This window comes from Platichthys flesus, chromosome 10 (assembly GCF_949316205.1).
Source record: "Platichthys flesus chromosome 10, fPlaFle2.1, whole genome shotgun sequence".
NCBI lineage: Eukaryota > Metazoa > Chordata > Actinopteri > Pleuronectiformes > Pleuronectidae > Platichthys > Platichthys flesus.
Genome location: NC_084954.1, coordinates 4,508,455 through 4,533,196, shown reverse-complemented (window position 1 = coordinate 4,533,196; position 24,742 = coordinate 4,508,455). Strand labels below are relative to the sequence as shown.

The 24,742-nt window shown below is 43.6% G+C and overlaps 3 protein-coding genes and 1 long non-coding RNA gene across 7 annotated transcripts; 2 read left to right on the top strand and 2 right to left on the bottom strand.

Annotated features, from left to right (window-relative positions):
• The first annotated feature begins 201 nt into the window (after positions 1-201).
• LOC133961390 (atypical kinase COQ8A, mitochondrial-like) lies at positions 202-8,535 on the top strand. Its single transcript, XM_062396477.1, has 15 exons — positions 202-425; positions 829-943; positions 1,920-2,216; positions 2,294-2,360; positions 3,142-3,213; positions 4,019-4,144; positions 5,392-5,477; positions 5,556-5,696; positions 5,767-5,848; positions 5,965-6,058; positions 6,523-6,664; positions 6,749-6,856; positions 6,954-7,019; positions 7,652-7,738; positions 7,841-8,535. Exons 2-15 carry the CDS (start codon positions 848-850, stop codon positions 8,123-8,125), a joined length of 1,749 nt encoding a protein of 582 aa, XP_062252461.1. The 5' UTR covers positions 202-425; positions 829-847; the 3' UTR covers positions 8,126-8,535.
• A 48-nt stretch (positions 8,536-8,583) lies between these two features.
• Positions 8,584-12,620, bottom strand: LOC133961391 (proton-coupled zinc antiporter SLC30A2-like). Its single transcript, XM_062396478.1, has 8 exons — positions 12,485-12,620; positions 12,166-12,383; positions 11,657-11,803; positions 10,585-10,738; positions 10,295-10,493; positions 9,727-9,832; positions 9,511-9,645; positions 8,584-9,148 (listed from the first exon to the last, which is right to left on the bottom strand). Exons 1-8 carry the CDS (start codon positions 12,541-12,543, stop codon positions 9,015-9,017), a joined length of 1,152 nt encoding a protein of 383 aa, XP_062252462.1. The 5' UTR covers positions 12,544-12,620; the 3' UTR covers positions 8,584-9,014.
• A 124-nt stretch (positions 12,621-12,744) lies between these two features.
• LOC133961392 (dnaJ homolog subfamily C member 5-like) lies at positions 12,745-19,668 on the bottom strand. Of its 4 annotated transcripts, XM_062396481.1 has the most exons (8): positions 19,507-19,668; positions 19,194-19,323; positions 16,819-17,032; positions 15,746-15,902; positions 15,368-15,427; positions 14,875-14,931; positions 14,040-14,152; positions 12,745-13,937 (listed from the first exon to the last, which is right to left on the bottom strand). In XM_062396481.1, exons 2-7 carry the CDS (start codon positions 19,304-19,306, stop codon positions 14,073-14,075), a joined length of 681 nt encoding a protein of 226 aa, XP_062252465.1. In that variant the 5' UTR covers positions 19,307-19,323; positions 19,507-19,668; the 3' UTR covers positions 12,745-13,937; positions 14,040-14,072. The 4 variants fall into 4 exon arrangements, with proteins under 4 accessions (XP_062252465.1, XP_062252464.1, XP_062252463.1 ...); XM_062396480.1 differs by having other exon boundaries at positions 12,745-14,152; positions 19,415-19,668; XM_062396479.1 differs by having other exon boundaries at positions 12,745-14,152; positions 19,507-19,667.
• A 38-nt stretch (positions 19,669-19,706) lies between these two features.
• LOC133961394 (uncharacterized) lies at positions 19,707-23,343 on the top strand. The gene is made up of 3 exons (XR_009922002.1): positions 19,707-21,089; positions 22,305-22,474; positions 23,179-23,343. It is a non-coding gene; the product is annotated as an uncharacterized LOC133961394 (long non-coding RNA).
• Positions 23,344-24,742: the final 1,399 nt, after the last annotated feature.

The window sequence follows — 24,742 nt, the reverse complement described above, 5'->3', positions numbered from 1 at the left end:
TTGTATTTTTTAAGCACAACTCACTTTTACTCTTCTTGTTCAAGGTCTCTCCTGATAGTTATAACTTTTAAAGTGTGTAGGTCTTCGTCTTGTTAAATATCGTTTTAAAACTTACTACTTCTGAATAGGACTTCATTTGTGCTCCCTGGGAACTCCGGGCTGCTCTTGAACGCAGCACGTGTGCAGTTCAGGGACCGCCCTGCGGGGACACGTCAGCGGTGGCCGAGCAGACACTGACAGTCTCTCCCGGTCTCTCCCACCAGCTGATGATCGGAGTCCTGCGGCTGAACTTTGCACAAGTCGCGTGTCGTCGCTGCAGCGCCGGAGCTCAACGTGTTGACGTGAAGAAGTGAAATCCAGGAGAAGTGAAGCTGCAGCTGCATGATGATCACAGCTCGTTCCCAGAGCTGAGGGAACTTCTGCTGGTGAGTTCCTTCTCTCTCTCTCTGTCTCTCTCTGTGTCTCTCTGTCTCTCTCTGTGTCTCTGTCCCTGTCAGTCATTTAGTCAAAGCACATCCAATGTTGTTTTATTTACTCTCTCAGGTTTGGTGTAGAGATTCATCCCAGTGCTTGTTTCTGACTTTCTGCTCTTATCACCCAGTTAACATTACACTGGTATCTGTGTTTGACTGGGTGTTTCTGCCCCAGCATGCTGTGGATGTGTAATCATGTTTAATCCAACAAGCCTGGGCACAGAAACCGATGGTTCCTCAAACACCACACACAGATAGATGTGTATCGAAGCCAAATTGGGAAATGAATGACAAATCACAACCTTAAAGAACCACCTGTTGCTCAGAGGCGTGTCTGTCTGTGTTGTCCCTGCAGGTCTGAGTAGGACGACACCATGACAGGGGACGCTGTGGTGCGGAGGGGTTTGACCTTGGTGAGCCAGGCGGCCTGCAGAGCCCCGCCAGGCGCCCTGACCGGCGGGTCAGCGAGGGTGAGCAGTGGGTCGTCATCTGCCCGTCACGCTGCTGCAGAGCAGGTTTAGAGTTTCACAGACACGCAGCCCCATTCCTCCTCTGTCTGTTTCTGCCAGCGTCTCCTCATCAACACCCACAGCAGTGACTGGGAGGCGGGTGACGCTGGAGGAGAAACCCACAGGGACTCAGCTGATGTGGGCGTCTGATAACTTCATTGTTGTTTTCCCACAGATGTTTTTTTTCTCTCACCTTGCACAAGTCCTCCACCTTGAAACTTCTCTCACTTGATACATGAAGGTCGTGTCGCCCTCAGATTTCTCTGATTTGAATTATTGCAGGGCACTACATTAAATCTCTAATGGACCCGAATGCAACATAACGTTTACATCAGTTGCTGCTGACCTTCAGGGAGTGAGACGCCCTCGGTCCAGACAGTCTGTGGGATTAGTGGTCCGATAAAATAAATCCAATTTACGCCCCTAATTCTGTGAGGTGCTGCTTCGGGTGGAGCTGCGATAACTTTCTCATTCAGGCGCCGGTTGAACCACCTTCATATTTGACAGCTCTGAAAAGGCCTGTCTGTGATTTTAAGTTGATCAGTTGATTGTAAAAAAAATGACTGTTTAGGTCAGTTTGGCTTAAAATGCTAGAAAAACTATGACATAACGGAGAGACCAACGGGAAAATGAATTTAAAGCGGAAGAGATGAACGGCTGACAAGAATAAACTCTGAATTATCTCCCTTCAATAATAATGGTGAATAATAATAAAGCATATCCCAGGGCGCCTTTGTAAATACACAAGAATAATTAGAGTCAAACCAAATGTTTAAAAATCAATTCAGAGGCTCAGACGACTTGAAAAACATCCTGTAAATACAGAAGTAGTAAAATATGTCTCTTTAATACAGATTTGAATTATGTGGAATCATTGTTTTCAGTTTTGCTGTATTTGTATCTTTCTCTCTAACTGTCCCTTGTTGTTTTCTTCCAGGAGCCTTTGAGCAAACCTCAGGACGTCCACAGAACCACGCTTCACAGATATTCCACCATGGCGGCGTGTGTCAGCCTCCGTTTCCCCGGCGGTGTGAACGGAGGATGGGGGGGGCCCTGCCGCGGTGGAGCCGGCACCGAACCTCTGAAGGACCCCAGGTACTGGTCCAGGCGGCTGTTCTGCGGACACACCAGGTTGTTGAACCAGGACAACTCCACCGTGGGGGGGCTGACGTCAGAGGACATCGCCAAAGCCCGAAGCGCCAAGAAAACCGACAACAAGCAACACAAACAAGTGGTATTCACATCTTTCATTGGTTCATGGCTGCACCTGCTCAGTGCTGCTCTGGAAGATCAAGTCTTCTTCTGTTTCAGCTCAGTGAACAGGCCCGAGAGAGGAAGGTGCCGGTCACACGCTTAGGAAGGCTGATGAATTTTGGAGGTAAATGTTTTTGATTCAGAATCACAGAGCCCAGAAACTGTGTGGAAGGTAAATATTTACAGCTACTTCCAGCGTGCCCTTCAGCAAGGCGTCTGACCCTCAGTTGCCCCAGTGCTGTGTAACCAGTGTCAGTTTACTGGCTGAGATCTTGATGAATGTGAAGCGAGAGAAGGTGCACGCGCAGCAAAACGTGTGGAATCAAACAAATCACCAAAGTTTTGAAATAGGCAGCAGATGAATCAGTGATTATAAAAACCATTCGTTTTTACTTCATGGGTCCTGATGGGATTCTGGTCTCGTCTAATGTTTGAGTTCACTCTGATTCTTTTAACTAAACAAATAAAATGACTCACAATCCGATTCTTAAACTTTTATCTACTCGAGATATTTGTGATAATCCTGAATGAATAATTTCATCAGTAGTTTGAACTTGTTCTGATATTGACGCTGACTCTCCCTCCACAGCAGGATGTGGTCACAGCAGAGTTTACACAAGGCCACAACCTTTTACACGTTTATTGTTTTATTACTTGATAACTTTCCCTGGACATCAAAGTTTAATAGCTGAGAGGATTTGCATTGATGACCCTGGAGCTGGATTCGAACTACAGACCATCATCAGCTGAGGAGACGTGTCCTCAGGACTCCTCAGACTTGTTTTCAGAGGCTGAACTCACCTCTGGATGTTGATTGCTGTTATCGCCTCTTTTCAAGTTGCCGTTATCAGATGCAGAGCTGAGAGAGTTTGTGAATCATTTATCATTTTCATTTCTTTTTGCAGGTCTGGCCGTCGGACTTGGGATCGGAGCGATCGCTGAAGTGGCCAAGAAGAGTTGGAAGCCACAACAACAAGGTGTTGACACAAGGATGTTGTGTTGTTGTTGTTGTTAAATGGTTCATAATTCAGTTTCATGTCAAAAGGGTTTAATTTTTCTTCTCAAAGGAAATTAATTTATGTTTCACTGAAACTGTGAAATTGGCTTCAAAATCAATGTCACCCATTGAAAATTGATTTGGATTTAAACAATGATTTATGCTCATTCTTGTAAAGGTTTTTTAACGTAAACCTATTTTATATATTTACTATATTACTATCAAATTTCTTATCATATTTTATCATTTTTCATCGTTGTTTGAGTGTTTTACAGGAAGTGTGGTGTCCTCCAACATCATAAAATCTAAAGAAATCCAATGGTGCTGGGATTTCATAGAATAGCATAGAATATATGAAAGTATAATTTACATACAGTGTGTAGCAATCATAGAATTCTTTATAACAAAGAGCATGAGGAGTTTGAACAGTTAAATCAAACAGCAACATGTCAGTGCAGGGTTCTTACAGAGGAAGTTTCAGGCTTCATATCAGTCCCAGTTTGGTGCTGATATGAAATAACTCATAGTTGCAGTGCAAGTCAAACAAAGTCAGTTTGATAATCCGCCTTTGGACTTTGTTTGACCAACACAGTCGGCAACATGCGCCATTATATTCCTGTTTATTAAGATTTTCTAAAACACCTCCACAGACTGTTTGTTTCAACCACAGGATTTCCACCTCATTACTTAATGAATAGATGAAAGATAATAAAAAGTTTAAAGTCTGATATTGGAGGTATTGCCAATAATCTGTGCTTGATGTTAAATACGTTTTATTCTTTTAGACGATAAGAAGTCGGTCCTGAACTCGAGCGCCTTCCTCTCGGAAGCCAACGCCGAGAGAATCGTACGGACGCTCTGCAAAGTCCGAGGCGCGGCTCTGAAACTGGGACAGATGCTCAGCATTCAAGGTGAGAAAAGAATGTCCCATTAAACACGAGTCTGTCTTCAGTGCCTCGTCCCCAAAGTAACGTTACATGACCCGGGGACATCAGGACACAGAGGACTTCTCACTTTATGGACAGTAAAGTCTCATGTGTCCCTGGAAATAAAGGTGCAGCTTTCATCAGAGGCCAAACACAGAAAGTGAACTGATGCCTCAGCAGCACTTCATCGTGTTTCTGACTCAGACTCTGGCAAACACACAAGTTCCCTTTTACCAACGTGGAAATGTCATCACCGAAAATAAACCCCGGGCCCGCTGAACAATAAGTGCCATTCCAGAGGAGCTATTGTCGGACTGGACAGCCCCCCCCCCCCCCCCCCTCCCTCGAGGAGAATCATCAGGTCGCAGAGGAAGCGTCTTCCTGAACAATAAAGCACCAGCATCATCTAGTCTTAAGAGACAGAAAATACAATGTTAGTGGATTTTATAATTTATAAGTCATGTCGGTCAGTAAGAAATTATTATTGTGAAATTATCTAAATTGTTTTGAGACCAAAAACAAAGCAAAAAATGTGAATATTATATATATAATTATTATATAGCAGAAAAACCACTCTCCATTGTTTCTCTTTAACGGCTGCATGTGTGAATAAGACTCTAATTTATTAAAAATGTCATAATTCTGTGGCTCAGAAACAACTGCACCTTTCATGTAAATCATTTTGAGTTATTTATTTTTTTATAGATCATTTTGTCATTTTTACTGAACATGGCCAATGAGGTGCAATTGTCTTTTCAACTATATTGATATCATATTAAACTTTTACATATTTGTCATGCATATGCACAAAAAGTGCAATGAGCTATATTATCTCCACATCTACATCATTCAAACATCATGAAGCACAGACAAGCTCAAATAAACTCTTGAGTTCCTTTAACCAACATTTAGCTTTAGATGCACCTTCACAGCAAATTATCTCTGACCATCCATGGGCGGCTGTGGCTGAGGGGTAGAGTGGTCGTCCTCCAACCTGAAGGTCGGCAGGTCGATCCCCAGTCTGATCCTTGGGCATGATGCTGAACCCTGAATGCCCCCCCCCCCTAGAATAACTAATTGCTGCGCATAGATGCACTGTATGAATGTGTGTGTGAATGGGTGAATGTAAAACTGTACTGTAAAGCGCTTTGAGTGGTCATCAAGACTTGAAGAGTTCTATACAAAACCATTTACCATTCTCAGCGTCCCTCTTCTCCTCCTCTTCCTCTCAGACGACGCCTTCATCAACCCTCAGTTGGCCAAAATCTTCGAGCGAGTTCGACAGAGCGCCGACTTCATGCCGACCAAGCAGATGACGGTAGAGTTCAGATCTGTGATGATCCACCCACCGCTCAGTTCAGGGATGAGACCGGCTCCTCTCTCTCTCTCTCTGCAGAAAGCCATCAGCAGCGACCTGGGCCCAGACTGGAGGCAGCAGCTGGAGTACTTCGAGGAGAAGCCGTTTGCGGCGGCGTCCATCGGGCAGGTGCACCTGGCGAGGCTGAAGGACGGCCGGGAGGTGGCCATGAAGATCCAGGTGAGTGAGGAGATGAAACCCTGAGGCACCAGTGAGCTTCACCATCACACCGTCAAACCTCTTCTTTCAGTATCCTGGAGTCGCCAAGAGTATCGACAGCGACGTGAACAACATCATGACGGCTCTGAGTTTAAGCAACGCGCTGCCTGAAGGTAACATTTGGATCATTTTTGTGATAACTTCTGCTTTTGCGTGCTTGTTGTCGTCTCCAACGCCGACCCACTAACCTGCTGCAGCCGCTCCATTGTCCGTATCCTCTGGTTCACAGGTCTGTTCCCCGAGCACCTGATCGAGGTCATGAGCCGAGAGCTGGCGCTGGAGTGTGACTACGTGAGGGAGGCCAAATGTGCCAGAAAGTTCCAGTGAGTCCTTCACATGTATCTGTTCTACACACACACACTAGGACACAGTTTAAAAAGTGTGACCCCCTGTGGTGCAGATTGTTCTCCAAACTTTTTGCCTTTAGCTTCTTAATATGGAGACGTATCTTCAAAAGATTACATTTCATTTTGTGTATATATATTAGCCAATATAATGTAATCACAAAATATTCACTCCCTAACATAGGTTTCGAACAGGGACCACAATCCATATCGGTCCGACTCTAGTTTGCTTAGACATGTCTCAACCTTAACTGTGATATCAGCTGTGTTGTACAACTTGTTTCCACTGCCCCCATGTGGCCAAACAAAGGAAGTTCCTGAGAGCAGTTGTTAGATCAATCTTAGTCACGACCCCGATGACCCAGGAGTGCTTTGATGTTGACGTGTTCTCCGTGTTTACATGTTGGTAACGTGTGTCTTTAACTCTGCTCTCTGTGTTGCAGGGAGCTGCTGACAGATCACCCGTTCTTCTACGTGCCCGATGTGATCGAGGAGCTGAGCAGCCAGCACGTCCTCACCACCACGCTGGTGCCGGGCTTCCCTCTGGACCAGGCCACCGACCTGTCCCAGGAGCTCAGGAATGAGGTACAGCGCATCATGAAGCTCGTTTCCCACTTCATAATAGTTCAGTTCAATATAGAGTGACTCCTTATTCCTTCTTCTCCTCAGATCTGTGAGCAGATCCTGAGTTTATGCCTGAGGGAGCTGTTTGAGTTCAGATACATGCAGACGGATCCAAACTGGTCCAACTTCTTCTTTGACCCACAAACGCACAAGGTCACTTCACCTTCGGTTTGTCAATAATAAACACACTGTTTTGTACATTTAAACCTTTTTGTCTAATTGGTCTGTTTCTCCTGTTTCTTGCCTTCAGGTAGCGTTGTTGGATTTCGGAGCAACACGAGGATTTGATAAGAGCTTCACTGACACGTACATCGAGGTGAGACACTCTAAAAACTTCCATTCCAACTATCTGAACAGTTTCCTTCTAGTTATTAATGAATATTAACTTTTTTAGAAAAACTTTCTTGAATCATTTCGTGACAAAACTTTCATTATACAAGATACATGTATTGATCCGGAACACAGGCACAGTGACACTACATGCAGATGAGGGAAATTTGTCCTCTGCTTTTGACCCATCTGGTGAACACAGGAGGACACAGAGCAGTGGGCAGCCATGCACGGCGCCCGGGGAGCAGATGTTGGGGGAGTTAGGTGCCTTGCCCAGGGGCACTTAGACAGTGGGGTAGGGAGAGTGCTCTTTGGACTTTTTTAACAGATCCAGGGTTTATCCATCCAGGTAGGTTTTTTATTGTCACTGCGAGGAGTCGAACCAGAGACCTTCCGGTCTGATGGCCGTAGCTTTCTGCCCATAGTCCAATTTTTCTGCCACTAGTCCACCACCGCCTCTCCAATAATGTGATGTAACTACAGTCAATACCAAAAAGTTATGAAAAAAATGTTTCTACATAGAGAAAAGTGACTGTCTTTCATATCTGGAATGAGACATAATGAAAGTGTTATGAGATTTAAAGTATTTTTTATTTAATGTGCTCCTTCTCGCACCAGATCATTAAGGCAGCTGCACATCAGGACAGAGAGGGCGTCCTGCAGAGATCCAGAGACATGAAGTTCCTCACGGGATACGAGTCAAAGGTGAGAAACATCATTGTTTCAACTGCACACAACAACAAACTGGAATCACTGTGGAATTGAATCAAATCAGTGTATCATCAACTCCTCGTGTCTCACCCTCAGGCGATGGAGAGCGCTCACGTGGACGCCGTGATGATCCTGGGCGAGGCCTTCTCCTGCGAGGAGCCCTTTGACTTCGGCGCTCAGAGCACCACCGAGCGCATCCACAGCCTGATCCCCGTGATGCTGAGGGAGCGCCTGACGCCTCCTCCTGAGGAAACCTACTCCCTCCACAGGAAGATGGGCGGCTCCTTCCTCATCTGCTCCAAACTCAAAGCTAAAATCTCCTGCAAGAACATGTTCCAGGAGGCGTATGACAACTACTGGAAGGACGTGCACCACCAGTAGAGACGGGGTTTCCTGGAAGCTTGTTCCCACCCGGGAGTTCCCAGTGGTTTCTGTAGGACGTTGAACTATTCAATTCCCACATTCTCACCTGTGGAGATATTTTCGTGAAGCCTGGAGCAGATTGTGTGTCCAGATCTTTTCACCGTCAGATTCTGTGTGCTTCTGATTCCATTTCTCTATCTCGCCCAGGACTCCAACCACACTAACTCTACATTGAATATTATGAGTGAAGATTATCTGTGTGTAGTGTTTGAATTTGTTGTGCATTTGTCTAGTTTGAGGAACCAGGGTTTCCAGTTTGAATGAATTAACCCTTCATAAAATGTATGGGTTTAGTGACGTGTGTCACTGTTTTCTAATTCAAATCACTTTATGCTATAAAATAAATTAAAAAATATGATGTGAATTGATATGTTTTCAGTAATTTTAAATAATATAAATCTTTTATTGTTTTTGGCATCTTATGCTCGAATCAAGAATACAACATGGAAAGAAAATACCATAGTACTTTATACATTTCTGTCTAATTTACTTAGAATGTTATAATTCTTCTAGTTTCAAATGCCTGACAAATATATTTGACTTCACATTTCAGATTTGTGCAAAAGGAGGTTGTGAAAGTTTCTTAATTTTTCAAGGAGAATTAGCCAAATTTAAGAAACGAATAAAGTTAAAACGTGACTTTTAAAACAAAAGAGAAAACACATTTCAAAGGATCCCAGCTCTAGGATGTTGTATAAATACAAGAGTAGTAAATATTAGCTGAACTCCAGCAGACAGAAACTATATGTAAGGAACACAATGGGGAGGAAACCATGTGTAATACATGTTAACAGTGTCAAAACCCCTCAGATAGCAGGTGAGTCGGAGGCTTGTGGAAGCTTCTCCCTCAGATTCCTGTGTCGTCCGTCCGGGACTCGGGACTGAGACGCTCCACTTGGATCGTGACGCTGTGGAAACTGAACTCCGAGCGCAGGAGCTTTGTCGCCCTCGTGAGGACGATCTGTGAATCTGCGTCTTTTTCTGACGACACAAATACAGAAACAGACATTTGCTCAGAGTAATGACTTTAAAATGATCCTGAACAAACTCCAGTGCTGCAGTTTCATCTTCTCTACACCACCTCTTGGTTTGACTTCATTAACCATTTGTGATTTTTCTTGCAGTTGCAGTGACTCTACACCACCGGCTAGTGGACTATCACTATTTTACAAATCTATATATATAAAAGGACTTTTCTATGCCACACCAATCTTTACAGAAGTCGTGAATTCTGAGATATGACCAAACAATCAAACATCCAGAACAACTTGCTGCTTAGCACCTCATGCACACGTCTCCCCCCCCCCCCGCTGTAGATAAGCAGTGTTTGTTTTGGCCTTTACCTGTGACCACGTGGACTGATAGTAAAGCGTTGCTGGGGTTGAGGCTCCACATGTGCAAACTGTGCACGGCCACGACTCCTCCGACCGACAGCAGCGACTCTCTCACGGCGCTGAAGCTCGTGTCCCGAGGAGCTCCTGCAGGAAAACAGGAGAGAAGTCACTGACCACAACAGGAACTGCAGGAACTGATGGAATGACTTTCCATGCAGTGTTTACCCTGCATCAGGATCCTGAGGACGTCCTTAGTGACTGGAAGCGTCGTCCCCAGAACGAGGACGGAGAACAGGAACGTGCATATAGGATCTGCTACTTTATATTCAGGCTGTGAGGAAAGTACAAATATGATTCACAAGAAATAAGAAACCACAGAATAAAGAGTTTATTGCATCAACTCCACACGTGAGGACAGGTTCTCCGACTAAACACATTAATTTGTCTGTCTGCCTCAAATTTATCAAAAAAAGTTGATGCAACCACTTCCAGGGACTTAGTTTATCTTTGTGTTTCAGTTTAAAACAATAGAGATGCAGCTTATATCACCTCTTGACCTTGTACCAACAAATAAAGTAAAACAATAACAACTTTGCTCTCGAATTTAGAAATAAAATACTCTCAAGCTTTACTTTCTAGCTTTTTCCAGAGCTTCAACCACATCCCACTGACTCCATCAGGTGGTGGAGTCTCCCTCCGTCCACACGATACAGCTGAAAGCTCCAGGAACAGTAAGTGGAGTTAATGCAGATCTGCCACATCCGACTACGACTCCTCATAAGAACCCACTCACCCAGAAGTGGATGACGGTGGCGGCCAGCAGGACGCCGGCGCTCTGCAGCAGATCTCCCAGCACGTGGATGAAGGCCGCCCTCACGCTGGCGTTGCCGTGACTGTGACGCTCCCCGTGCCCCTGCGGCCGGCCGGTGGAAACCCCGTGGCTGTGGCCGTGTCCGTGGGAGGCCCCGGACTGATGGAGGATCAACACCATCCTGGGTCAAACAAATCAAAAAACACTCTTCAGAGACGTTTGATGAGACGTCTGCCTGCAGGAGGTCGATGACCCGACCTCGTCCCACTCACAGGATGTTGGCGCCCACAGCGCAGCCCGACGTGATCAACATGATGCGACCGTCGATGTCGTAGTTCCCGTCTGAGATCCTCTGAGCGGCCGACAAGACCAGAGCCGCCGTCAAAGCCCAGATGGAGACGATGGACAACAACATGCCCAAGATCTCTGTTCAACACAACAACTGAGAGTCACACAAAACACACAAAACAAGTCAAAATCATTTACATATGATCTCTTACAGGGGGAAGAAAAAGGCAAATTTTATATAAGTAGAATCCACTTGGATCATCAGAGTTACCCCCTTGTGGATGAAAGTCGCGAATTTGCCTCAAACCCTATTCCGGTCTTACGATTTATGATTTGATTACGATTGTGCCTGATGGTGCAAATACTACACATACCAAGGAAGGTATTGGAAGCACTCTGTGGCCATCTAGTAGTTGATGTGGAAAATACATACTAGCCACTTGGGACTGTGCAGTTATTTTGAGGTATCAAGCTGTATTTTAAATACTGTGATGATGGAACAGCAATGATTGTACAGAAACACATGTTGTTATTCAATTTCAAGCAAAAGCAGCATCAATCTACATACCAGAGACTGGAAAATGAGTTAAATTAAGGCTATGACCCATTATGCCTAATGTCGCTAATTTGCCTCATACATTAATTTTATATCTACTGTATATGCTATATTGAAATTCACAATCTCCAATTAATTTAGTATCTGTATGACAGCCAAAACACAAATAATATATTTTTTTATATAATTGGAAAGTAATTCAGGCATTAAGGGGTTAATAATAATTTATATATATATTTTCAAAAAATGCCTCTAAAACGTTTTGCCAGATATTTAAAACAAACCTCAGCCCTGTTCATATTCAATGCACAGTTATGAGATTGATATAAATCTCCTCATCTCACTCAGGGAACACAATCCAGCCAAGAGTATTTCCAAATACTAAAAAAAAAGACCCACAAATACATAATAAACTACAAACCTTGTGAAATCTCTACATTGAACATCATTTCTCTCTCTCTCCGAACAACAAAGTCTTCGCTCCAGTGTTTTGACCTCACCCGCTCGATGCCAGCCGAAGGTCATGGTCTGCGTCCGAGGTCGGGAGGAGATCCACAGAGAGAAGATGCTGATGGAGATGCTCCCGAAGTCCGTGAGGAGATGAGCTGCGTCCGTCATGATGGCCAGACTGTGGGCGGCGTATCCACCTGGAGGGGGGGGGCAGGGTTTTAGACGACTCTCGGATGCTGTGAGGGAATCTAATCAGTGACAAAATTAAACTAAATATTTGTTATAAAGTATGAAGTATTCATGTTCTGTCTCTGAACATATCTTTTTGTTCAAAATCCTGTTCACATTGTAAATATTCTGTCTACATTCTACATATTGTTGCCATTTCTTTTATTTAACTCTTGGAAAATGTACTTCAGTAAATGTAGGAGTCACTTTCCTTTCACAGACAAAAAAAAAAGGATATTTCAGGAGACAGTTATAAACGGTCAGTTCAAGATATAACCAAAACGTTTGGTGCATTGAGTCAGGGAGTCATTTAATCCACTTGTGATCTTACCGATCACCTCCCCGATCATGAACACGAGGGTGAGGGCGCCGGCGATGAAGAGTTTCCTCCTTGCCACACGTCTTGCCTCACTTTCAGCCGCCGGCATCGCACCCGTCTCCTGGCAGAGCTGGAGGGTTCGCTCAGTTTGCCACAGGTCACAGGAACCAGAGGCGTCTTCCAGGATCTCCGATCTGGATTCAGAGTATCTCTCCTCCAGAGAACTCGCCCTGTCGGAGGAGTGCAGGTGAGCAAATGAGTCCAGATTAAATTCTGAACGTGTAAAGCAGTGACTGAATTTACAAGGAGGATAAAAAGATTTGAAACAAACCATCCGAGAGGTTGAGTCTCAATCAGAAGCTGTTCCTCAGAATCAGAGGATAACTCCATTTCTCTTCAGGTGAACACACTCTCACTTATTCCCTGACTTTAAGTTCAACTGGTTTGAAGTGAAGCTTGAAAACCGGCCAGCTGCTCCCACACCTGCCTCCTGTCAGAGGAGGAGCATGAGAGCAGCCAATGGCAGCTTCCTGATCTCAGAGCTGCTGCTCACGGACAGGAAACTCTTTTAATCAAAGCACACACCAGCTGTTCCAGTTTTACCAGTTTATTGAACAGACAAATATTACATTTTACAGAAGCATGTAAAAGTCATTCAAAACAAAAAATCATTACGTTACCAGGGAAGGTTGAGATAATTAAACAAAATATACAAATGTTCTTTTAAATCTCAATAGATTGAATAGATATAGATTTGTACAAATTAAATTAGATAGAAGCAACCCAACGATGCCCACACAGCAGAATCATAAAATATAAACATGATTAAAGATGACATCATTTAAGGTTTTACATAAATATATATGCATATATATAAAAACCTCAGATTTAAAATATATATCTCTGAATTTACAAGATAACATGATTCCAGTATTTAAAGGTTCAGTGTGTAGAATTTAGTGACATCTAGTGGTTAAGCTGCATGTTGCAGGTGGATACCCCTCACCTCACCCTCCACTTCCTTCTTAAAATAAAGTGGTTAAATATAAAAGGCCTATTCTAAAAAGGTAAATCTTACACACTGGACCTTTAACACATCGTCACAACTTCTCAGGGAACAAGTCGTCTCAAACACCAGAGGAAGAAAAGCTCTCGACACATCTGGAGCGTCCAGAAATATCAGAAAACAAGAAACATTTGGCACAAAAAGTCATAATAAAATAAAGTCCCTGTTGGCTTTCGTTTCAAGTGCTTGTACAGTACAGCTACTATGTGCCCCCCCCCGCTCAGCTCTTTGGAAAAGACGTGTTTTCCATGAGGTAACGAATCAAACGGCGATGAACGAGTCCTGATCCATCACGAGTGACCAGTACAAACAAACTGACGACTGGCTAACGATGAGTTTTTCGAGGTTTGAGCTGGGACGGACACAAACACGGACAGAGCTCATATGGCACAAATTTAAAAAGGAGACCAGATCTAAATGTACCGTTCCCTTGAATAAAACTGTGGATATCCTCTGGGTTGGAACTCTGTCGGAAACAGTTTACACAATCAAAGTACACGAGTCAACTAAATAGAAAACATCTGGTCATCAAGTCATTTTTAAGAGTTGCTCCATATTATATCTTATAGAAATAAATAAAAGACGGGATTAAAGAATACACCATTAACATTGTTGTTTTTAAAAGGAAGAGAAACGTTGGCACAATCAGATCGCTGCCTGGTTCATGTAAACGCAAACACCTGAGAGATGAACAGGTTTTCTGCAGGCCGGCCACAGTCTGAGGGGAAACACACACAGACACACACACACTGGACTTGTGTTCATCAACAGCCATGACCTGGTTTAGAGACGGTTCACAATCAGAAATGACTCCACTCACTCAAGTCATTCATTCTCGTCTTCATTCCTGAGCTCACTCTTCCTGTAGGGCGGCTCCGGGCCCCGAGGAGCCGTCACTCGCTTGAGGCTGAATCACAATCGTTGCGTTGTCACCTGCACGGGTGACAAACAGAGTTTTAATAACAACGACAACTTTCTATCACTTATTTCAGGGTTCATACACATTTTGACCAATGGATTTCCATGACTTTTCAATAACTTTTCAATAACTTTAAACCAAATTTCCATGACCGAACATTTTGTGAGATCTCAGTGTATTTAAACTAACAATGAGAATTCCAAGGCATACAGTTAACCTTAAATGACACAAACCCAAGTATGCCTGTTTATATTTTGAGTGTGTTTCTTTAAAAGAATATGAATTATTTTAAACTCAGCGTAACTGAACGACATTAACAAATTTGAATATAACTAATTTCCACGACTTTTCCATAACTTTTTAGGGATTTTATTTTTTTCCATGAGTTTGAAAACACATTTTAAAAAACCCTGCTTATTTGAGACTCTGGCTTCAAATCAGGTTAGAAGTGCAGTATGTTTTGTGCGATGGGATCCAGTGGCTGTGCATCATCCATCTTTATGATCAGAGAAAGATCTACTCATCTCAATCCTTCACTTAAACCAAACAAATGCCACATTTGCTGCTTCCTGCTTATAAATATGAAGATTTGCTTGTTTTCCCTGTTTCATACAAATGTGAACTTCATATTCTTGTGTTTGACTGTTTGACAGGTTAAACGTTTAAAAGACATCATCTTGGATTCCGCAGCAGCTGAAACTAACAGGTGAGAGTTTCCTGAAGAGAGGAACTTTACCTGATTTGTCGGCGGCAGCAGGACTCGGCTGCATAACGATCACATGCTCTCCTCCGGCTGGAAACACAATAAAAACAGCAGGTTTAGAAGAAATAGACAATTCGTTGTATTTGATTGGCAGCATTAGAGAGCAGGACAACAGAGCAGATGTTTAAACAAACGCATGTGAAGCCTTCAATTCATATTTTTAGTATCTTAAAAGAGGAGCACGTTTCTTTACAATCATTATTTGACCGCTCTACATTGAAAGCATCAACAGCAGCAGCAGGTGAAAACAAGGAAAGTTAAAAAAGAGGAACAGATAGAAGAAGAAGAATCCCCCTCAGCCGATTGTGCTTTCTCCTGTGGGAAGCTGTTAGAACCAGGAAATCCTTGAATGTTAGTGAGTGAGTGAATGTTGTGAGCGACACAGTTCCAGGCGTGTTAGAGCCTCTGTCAGAGAGTTGAAGCAGCACAGAGCAGCTGAGCATCACCTGCAGGGACAGAACTGTACCTGGATCCTCAGCAGCAGCAGAGGAGGAGCTCGGCTGAGCAACTATCACAGGATCTCCTTCTGTGAAACAGAATTTAACACTGAACCCACCACGCGCTGCTTCTCACAGAAACAACTGGAGTTAATGTCGCAGCTGGAGACATAAAAATGGTGAAGTATCTAAAAAACACAACGCAGGACACGGGCAAGACTCAGAGGAGGAGACACATCTTCACTTTCTTGCCGCGACTGACCCCAGGTCACATTTACCACGAAGCTGTCAGCGGTCGGTAAAGACGGGAATCAGTGGTGAACTGCTTGGTCGCCTTGTTCTGTCTGTGTGTGACCAGCCAGGAGACGGCGTGTGTGTTCACTGTCTGAACGCAGACTTCCCCTCACCTGCTCTGTGTTCTCCAAACTCCCCGTCCAGGTCGTCCGGGTCCATGTAGAAGTTGGGTTCCTCTTCGGGGGTGGGGGGGCCGCACCTCCCGCAGCAGAAGCAGCAGCAGCAACAGCAGCAGAGGCAGGTGAAGAAACATCCACACCCCAGGAGGGCCTTAAACACAAGGGGAAGGCAAATGGGAATGTGAATAACCAACACACTGTGTAATACACACCAGTAGCTGCAGCTTCAACCCCTCGAGGGGCTGCTTCCTTTCATAGACGTGTCAGTTATTGTACAGAGCAGGTTCACTTGGTACCTTTTGGTGTCTTCAAACAAACTACAATGTTAAAGGTAATTTGCAGACGTCTCGGTGTTTGCTTTGAACCCTCCCCCCCCCCACGTGGGGTTAACAAGCCTGTGTGCATGTTCCTGTGTGTAACAGGTGACTGTAACTCCATGTGAACACAGAGTTTATGTTATACTAGGGAGACTTTTGTGGCAGTTACTATTCTGTGTGGCTTGTTATTAGCTCCCATATTGATAATTCAGATTTAAATGTGAGCTGCTGTTTTGTATGCAGGTCATTGATAAGGGAGATTGCTATTTTCATTATTGGCCTAGTGCCCATATCCATTGAGTTTGTTATACAGGGCCTAAATGTAGCTTAAATAGCCTAAACATAACTAAATCTTATTTCTGGTAGCGAATCATTACTATTACAACTACATGACTGCTTTGGTGAAATAAATTCTTATGTAAATAATTGACAATGTGTTATGGACTCCACTCACTTCCATTAGTAGACATTATTCAGGTGGTTATAAAGTGAACTCAGGTAAAAGCAGGGAATTGACTATAGGGCTGCATAAAGCTACATTTCACCAAAACTCAAAGAAACAAAGCAAATTTCTCCTCTTCAGAAACAACGCTCTGTGTATACGTTACAACCTGCCAGAGAACTATTTACAAATCACACAAAAAAGAACAACGATAAAAGCTCCGTCTCTTCTGCGCCGTTGTTTCTGCAACTAGTCCCAACACACCACTCTCCAGCTGCAGGGCATCATGAGATCCAGACGTCTCTCACCTTGAACCACCACTTGTTCACGAGGAAGTGCAGTTTCACGCTTTCGTCTCCAAACTGCTCGGCCACGTACAGGCCCATGGATCCGTACTCGTCGTAGATCTTCCGCTTGTTCTCGTCGCTGAGGATGGAGTTGGCGTTGTTGATCTCCTTGAACTTCTCGGCAGCTTCTGGGTTGTCCGGGTTCTTATCGGGATGATGCCTTAGTGCCTGTTTCCTGGAAACACAAGGATGAGAGGGACACCAGCCTTTAGCACAGGGAATGATCAACACAAATCCAGATACACAACTGGCTGAGTGTGAACTATTACTACAACTTTTATACAGATGGAATCTTTGCCAAGAAAACGTCCAGTATGTCATTAATCCTAATGAGCAGAATAAATCTTCCTGCAAATGTGCAGAACAACAAATCTAACTTCTGTCTTTGTGTCGTACTGAACCTCTTAAATCCAAACATGCAGCATGAATTATAATAATTATAATAACCTGTGCAACGTGCAGCCTTGTGTCATCTATGATCATGTTTCTACTACACTTATTTATCTTATTATTGCATTTACAGACGCTTTTTACTTTCACTTTCACTTACAACTGCTGTAACACAACAAATACCTGTTGTGGGACAAATAAAGAATCTCATTAGATCTCGTCTCATCTGAATCTTTTCATGGTCTCGATCACACAAACATTTGTAATCGTGTGTCGTCACTTTTATTTCATACTTATTTCATCACTTTGATATATTTAAGGAAGGGATGTAGCTTACTAGCGACATCTACTGGTTACTACAACACATAGCACCTAATGTATGGGATCTGTTGAGCAGAAGCTACTGTGCAGTTCTTAGTTTGAGTTGTTTACTTTACAACCTGCTGTAAAATAAACAAAAGACAAACACTTCCACTGAGGCTGATTAAAATTACAGAATATAATCAAACTCCTCTGAAGCCGTGTGGACACAAGTGAGAATTATCAGTGTGGCATTTATTGCAGGTCCGTTGTACAAGGTTTCTTCTTGATAAAAGGTTTTATTGCTGCTGTTCACTTTCTGATCGACTCGTGTCACAAGACCTGGACTGAATTCTCTCGCCTACTTAAAAACTTTACTATTCTTAAGAAACCTGGTGGAGGGAAGTGTTACGGGTCAGTGAACAACCCACAAAATCATGGTGCACATCCAGAAAACGTATTTTCACTTTCTCCTACATTGCCCGAGGGCAGTTTGTAATACTCTAACATGTTTATCAGGTAATAATTCACATTAAACATAGTTTCATCAGGAGAATGTTGACCTTTCTACCATTCTAGTCCAGATGTTGTTTCTGCTTCGTGGTATTTTCAATCATTGCTGTTTCTGTCATTGTCTGGTTGATGTGTTGTCAATCTTGTGTGTGTCTGTATGTCTTGTGTGTATGGGAGGGGGAGTAGGGAAGTCATACAGAAAATGGCGAGTTGAGTATAAGTAACACTTATTAAGCTGACTAATGCTGGGTAGTTCCTCCCTTAGCTTTTATAACAGCCCCAGTTCAGCTGTGTTGTCTGTTTCATTGTTTTTATTGTTTTAATGATGCCCTTTAATATATTGTTTAATTCCCTGATTATTTGCCTCGGCCCTGAAATGTTTAAATCCTGTCTCAACCATGTAACACACTTTGTGGCTGTGTTGTATAAATCATTCATATCATTATTGTCAGTGGTGATGTGAACAGTTTATCGCTCTTCACACATATTCATGCAGTGCATCTGAGGGCAGCACTGTTACTGTGAGGTTTAATCCAGTATCTTGCCCCAAGGACCACTGGGAAGACTGGGATTGAACTGCTGACCCTCTGGTTGGAGGATGACCTCTACCCACTCTGCCTATTATCTATACATTTTAGCATGATTTACATTTTAGCATGTTATGATTATAATTGAACTGAATTTAAAACCTTTTATTTTAGTTCAATAATCTTTTAGCCATGGATTGTGTTTGTGAAGTTCTTTATAACCTTGTTAGATAAGTGCTACACAAATAAAGATGTTGTTAATGTAGACTGGTTATCTGAACTGGGAGAGCAGGAGGGAGAGGGGGGCGTGGTCCACTAACCAGAAGGTTGCCGGTTCGATCGATCGCAGTCTTCAGTCTGAATGCCAAAGTGCCCTTGGGCAAGATTCACTACAAGATACAGAACCCTCTGTGCAGGTAGTGTGTGAGTGATGTGTGATAGAGAAGCACGTAGATCCACAGGGTGATTGTGAAACTGTTGTGTAAATAGTTTTGAGTGAGTCATTCAAGCTCTAAAACACAAACTCTCCCCAGTTTGTGTTGGTTCAAGTCTTTAAAAAGGGAACTGGCTGATGTGTAACCAGTAGCTCCCAGTGTGAGAACCCACCTGTACGCCTTCTTGATGTCCTCCTGCGTGGCTCCTCGCTCCAGACCCAGCACCTTGTACAGACTGTCTCCAGCTGTGGACATCTTCCTCTGAGCCGGGCCTCGGTCCTCCATGTTTCACGGTTCAGCGGCTGGGACACACAACAACCACACACAACACACTCAGTGACACGCAGCGGGCTGTGACCTCAGAACATGGCGGACACGTAAGTGGCTCCACACCTGGGAAAGTTTAACCACTTTGAGCAGACTTCTCTTTCCCCTCGTGACTCGATGCTAACCGGTTAGCCGGGGAAGCGGAAGTCGAAACGAACCTGGAGAGTTTGTGTCTTCGTGTTTGTTGGAATCATAGAGTCTGAGATTTGGACCCGGGTTCTTCTGGAGGAGTTGATCCGAGGGGGGGACGCTGCTGCTCGGCTTGGTGTGTCCACAAGCAGCCGTCAGGAGGTGGAGGAGGACTCACACACACACACACTCACACACACACACAAACACACTCTGAGCTAAGCAGGAAGTTTGACAGAGGTGATAAAGTTTGTTTTGAATACTCACACACACTCACGCGCGCGCAGGTCTTGTTTGACTTCCTACAGTAGTGAGGACATTCCATGACATGTTCCTCAGATCCTGACTCCATTAACACCTTTTAAATAACTAATCCTAACTTAAACTAAGTTTTTTTATCACGTAGTGTCTTTATTTCGCACGCAGGGGCGCAGGTAAGGGGGGTTAGGACCATTCCAGGGCCCCTCAGAGAAAACTATTAAGCTCATGTAACTATGATGATATATTTTTGATCTATTAACAAGTTATAAATGAAATAACCAGAGTAGGGAAGTCATGCAGAAAATGGCGAGTTTCTATAAACTCTTATTATTAAACAGACTAATACTGGGTAGTTCCTCCCTTTGCTTTTATAACAGCCCCACTTCTGCTGTGTTGTCTGTTTTATTGTTGTTATTGTTTTAATGTTGCCCTTTAATATATTGTTTAATTCCCTGATCTAATGCCCCCTCTCGGCCCTGAAATGTTTAAATCCTGTCTCAACCATGTAACACACTTTGTGGCCGCGTTGTATTAATCATTCATATCATTATTGTCAGTGGTGAGGTGAACAGTTTATTGCTCTTCACACACATTCATGAAGTGCATCTGAGGGCAGCACTGTTACTGTGAGGGGTAATCCAGTATCTTGCCCCAAGGACGACTGGGAAGACTGGGATCGATGAGAGGTGAGGCCTTCTGACAAATAACAATCGAAACTGTAAAACATGCATTCGTCAACTTCTCCTTTATGGAGGGAGGCAAACAAAGGATTTTGGAAAGTGACGGATGTCCTCGTACATATAATCATTGACATTGGTACAGATGGTTTCACAAAGGAATTGCAAATGTCAAATGTACAACGTAGTAACACAAAGGCTTCGAATCCCTCTCCTGGAGGATGGATGCTCGCTTCTCCTCACAGCCTCAACTCTCTTCATTCCTTTTCAATATTTTCCAAGGTTCCCCGCATTAGCTCACCTCGGAGAGATCGGGCTGTCACTCACACTCGCAGCTGAGGCCCTGCATGGCGGTGAAGGTCACCCGTGGGCAGTGCCACTGTGCTGACACGCAGCTCAGAGAGACAGATTGTTAAGATCCACGTGACGACTGATGGATTCCAGTAATTTCCAGGTTTCAAGAGTGATGAGGGAGAAGTGGCACCGCGTGGGAGTGAGGAGGCAAGAGCGCGTCCTCCAATCACAGCCGAGAGTCGCCGCCCGAGGCTGCACTGTGCACGACACTTCAGTGTGTGGTTATTCTGCACGAGGGGCTGCACAACGTGTCCTGATACTCTCCTCTCAGCGACTGTATCCTGTCACCTACATCCAGTGGTGATGAACAACGAGCCAATGTTGGTTTCCCCTCTTCTCACTTTCTCTTATTTTAAAATGTTAAGATGTTTTTCAATCAGATAACTGCAAGAGGTTTTATTACAGCAGCAGAACAAATTGAGAGATTTCCGTCTCGGCTCCGACCTGATCGTTCCTTCAGATGTGATTGTAGAGATGATAGGAAGCGATGAGCAGATATCTTAATAAAGCGACACTGTGCAGTTTTTATAGCAGCTTCAAAAGGAGTTTGATGGTTGGGCGAGTGTGAATGTGGAGAATGTTTCCTCCTTCATTCCCACTCCTCACCCTGAACGTCTGTTCTATGGAACTGTGGGGAGTGGGTTTCGATCTCCTGGGAGAGGAACTGATTCTTCAATCATCACAATCAGGTCCAGCAAGTTGAAGAGTGAAGCTGAACTGAAGATCAGTTGAAAAACCTGAGTTTATCTCCAATATTTAGCCGGAAACCCTTAAAATAAGAGGAACTCTAAACAGAGTTTGGTTTATTTGTAGCAGTAGCAGCTCTTCTGGTTCAGGAAGCAGAGGATTGTGGGTAATATCCACCGCTCAGTTAGTGGGACTCTGCTTTGATTTTTCTCTCCATGAAAACCACCTCATCACTTGGACATGGAGCCCAACAGAAACAAACATGACATTTTACTGCAGAGGGCGCTGTTGCTCAGGAAAAGACGCATAGTGGTGCTTTAAACAAATAGTCACTTTATTACAATTAGCAGAAGATGTGTGGTTAAAACAAATTAACCAATGAAACATAAATACATTAAATAACAGCGTTACCATTATGGATTTTTGAAGACCAATGCCAATAATGATATTTGGAAGTTAACAATTTCTTAAATGGATATATCGTCCAACAAATATATATGAAATATGTATTATACCATTATCAAACCCTCATGACAAAGACGGTTAACCATACATTTGACTATAAATCAAAAATAAATACCATGTAAAATGTAAACATAAATGCACATCTTTTCTGCATTTTTATTCTGTAAATAAATAAATATTATTAACATGAATAAAACCTTTATCACAATTGCCAACAGATGAATTCTTTACGCTCAGATTTTTTTAAAATGAAAGCAGCTAAAATGTTTCACGTGCACCTGAGTGAGGTCTGTAACATGAGCAGGTGTTTGTGTAGCAGAGTGGATGTAATGAAACGAACAGACACATTCAGAGTGTGTGTTCATGTTGTTGTGTTTCTGCAGAATCAGGAGGACGAGCCGAGTGACGCAGACAATCTGTCCTCATTGGACTTGATGAGGAGAACCACATGTACCTGAGAGCTGGGAGGCTGCTGGTGGCAATTACAGCTAAACACCAGCTGTTCCAGGATCTCCATCAACATCTGGAGCCGGTGGAGCGATGCTGATTACCAGTGAGATTTTCATTTTGCCCCGTGTCCCCCTCACACATCTTACTCGCCCTCGCAGTGATGACTTCCAGTGGCTCGGAGTCTCCAGGGACACACATCACAGGCTCCACGCAGCGTGGTTACACTGCAGCTGCTGCTGTAACACAACATTACAACATCATCATTCTGTGGATAACTAAATTTGATATTAATTAGGTGTCTCGTAAGAACAACCAGGTGGTAATTAATGCAATTCAGCCTTATTTTCTCTGACTAATTTAGTTTCCCATCATTAAAGATCTGTTAATATTAAAACCTGGGTTTTAAATGAAACACAGAAACTATAAGAAATTCACATGCAGAGATTTTATTCCTAAATTGAAATGCCACAAAGTGACATCAGCTTCAGGTGAGTGAGGTGATTGATGAATGAAGAGGAAACTGTTGGGTCTAGTTTGACGTTTGAGCTCTAAAGAATAATATTATACTATTTATTATAGTTATTGTTTGTTGTATTTGTGCTGCACGCCGTGAGAAAGAAAGAAGCACCACCTCCTGCTTGTCCCATGTTATCTCTAAAGCACATCATCTAACAGCACAAAGCCTTTTTCTCATTTGTGAAGTACAAACCGTATCTTCGGTCTTCAGCTCAGTCGCCTGCGGCCGTGTCAGCGTCAGAGATACTGAACCCTCCGGCCACTGATTAATGACTCTCTCTCCTCCGACAGCCGGTGAAAGGTGACGCCGAGTTGTCATTGGTTTTCACGTCCGCGTCACCTGAGGGGACGACGCTGGATTCAGCCCCTGTGCCACATTTGGGATGTGCTGCACACTGGAGGATAAATGGTTCTGGTTTCCTGATGGTTTGCATTAATTAAACCTCTCAGATAGCATTTGGATGGAACCGCTAATTACCAAACACACAACACTCTGAAAAACACTCTTTGCTCTAACGTAGCTAAATATAGAATCCATCCCTTCCCTGTTGGATTCATCTTTTTAAATTTGCTTCACAGGACGTGGGCACGTGTGTCACTTGTATGTGCTGGGGTCTGCAACAGTAGATCACATTTTCTGAGAGAATCGTGCTTTTTTAATCCATTTCTTTTGATTTACGACCATAAATTCAGGAGCTAAAGAACCATACAAGCTGGTGAACGCTCCGGTGCTCTGTGGCATCTTGTGGAATAAATATGTCCCCCCCACCAAGAGGAGGCAGGAATGAAGGATGGAGGAATCCAACACTAACACGAGAGATAATAATGTTGTACAAGCGCTCTAACTTAGTTTCGGCTGCAGTGAGATTAGCTGTGAAAAAACCTTCAGGTCAGTGTAACAGCTGATCACAGGTCAGTGTTATTGGCTTGGTTTCATCTCCTCACCAGTTTTATAGATTCATCTGTGTCGTGGTGGAAAATGTGAGTTACGTGTGTGTGTGTGTGTGTGTGTGTGTGTGTGTGTGTGTGTGTGTGTGTGTGTGTGTGTGTGTGTGTGTGTGTGTGTGTGTGTGTGTGTGTGTGTGTGTGTGTGTGTGTGTGTGTGTGTGTGTGTGTGTGTGTGTGTGTGTGTGTGTGTGTGTGTGTGTGTGTGTGTTCTAATCACTAAATTGCTCTTTGGTCTATTGGGCAGAGGAGGAGATTGGAAAGGAAGAGAGGGTAAAGGAAAGCATGGTGAGGAGAGGGAGAGGAAAGAAGAGTGCAAAGGAAAGAAAAGGAGAGTGTAGGGTAAATGAAAGGAAAGTGGAGAAAGGCAGGACGAGGAAGAGAAAGGATAGAAGTGGAAAGGAAAGATGAGTATAAAAAGTAGGAGATTAGGAGAGGAGAGATTACTGAGGAAAGGAAAATAAATTAGAGTGAGGAAAGGAAAGATGAGTGTGGAAAGAAGGAGAGGAGAGGAAGGAAAGGAAAGAAGAGTGCAAAGAGAAAGGAAAGGAAATGAGAGGGAGGTGTGATGCATTGAGGGACATAGAAAGAGTAGTTGGTGCCAAAAGTTGGTCAGTTGGACAGTGGGTCAGTGGGCCAGGGGACACGTTTGATTCCGCTGAGCTCCTTCACTCATCACGGACTCAAATCCTCAGGTCCACAATGATTCCATGTGTCTCCAGAGTAAACAAACGTTTACTCCATCATGTCAGGACCAATTTTAATTTCACAGCTCTTTTCAGCCATTAAAAATAAAACTGCCTTAAAACAATGATGTTCCTGCAGAGCTCCTGCAGGGATGAACCAGGTCAGGGATTTTCAAATAATAATAATTTCAACGTTTGCTCCACTTGTGTTTGTATGATCTCTC

What these genes read in the sequence shown, in the direction of transcription:
- LOC133961390 (XM_062396477.1), top strand. Translation starts at nt 848, where the DNA reads ATGACAGGGGACGCTGTGGTGCGGAGGGGTTTGACCTTGGTGAGCCAG. An exon ending in ACAGATGCTCAGCATTCAAG is followed by an intron (nt 4,145 to 5,391) that starts GTGAGAAAAGAA and finishes TCTTCCTCTCAG; the next exon opens with ACGACGCCTTCATCAACCCT. An exon ending in TCACTGACACGTACATCGAG is followed by an intron (nt 7,020 to 7,651) that starts GTGAGACACTCT and finishes TTCTCGCACCAG; the next exon opens with ATCATTAAGGCAGCTGCACA.
- LOC133961392 (XM_062396480.1), bottom strand. Translation starts at nt 19,306, where the DNA reads ATGGAGGACCGAGGCCCGGCTCAGAGGAAGATGTCCACAGCTGGAGAC. An exon ending in TGAACAAGTGGTGGTTCAAG is followed by an intron (nt 15,903 to 16,818) that starts GTGAGAGACGTC and finishes CTTGTGTTTAAG; the next exon opens with GCCCTCCTGGGGTGTGGATG. An exon ending in TGCTGCCGCCGACAAATCAG is followed by an intron (nt 14,153 to 14,874) that starts GTAAAGTTCCTC and finishes TCACCCGTGCAG; the next exon opens with GTGACAACGCAACGATTGTG.
- LOC133961391 (XM_062396478.1), bottom strand. Translation starts at nt 12,543, where the DNA reads ATGGAGTTATCCTCTGATTCTGAGGAACAGCTTCTGATTGAGACTCAA. An exon ending in GAGACTCAACCTCTCGGATG is followed by an intron (nt 12,384 to 12,484) that starts GTTTGTTTCAAA and finishes CTCCTCCGACAG; the next exon opens with GGCGAGTTCTCTGGAGGAGA. An exon ending in CCACCGTCATCCACTTCTGG is followed by an intron (nt 9,833 to 10,294) that starts GTGAGTGGGTTC and finishes CTTTCCTCACAG; the next exon opens with CCTGAATATAAAGTAGCAGA.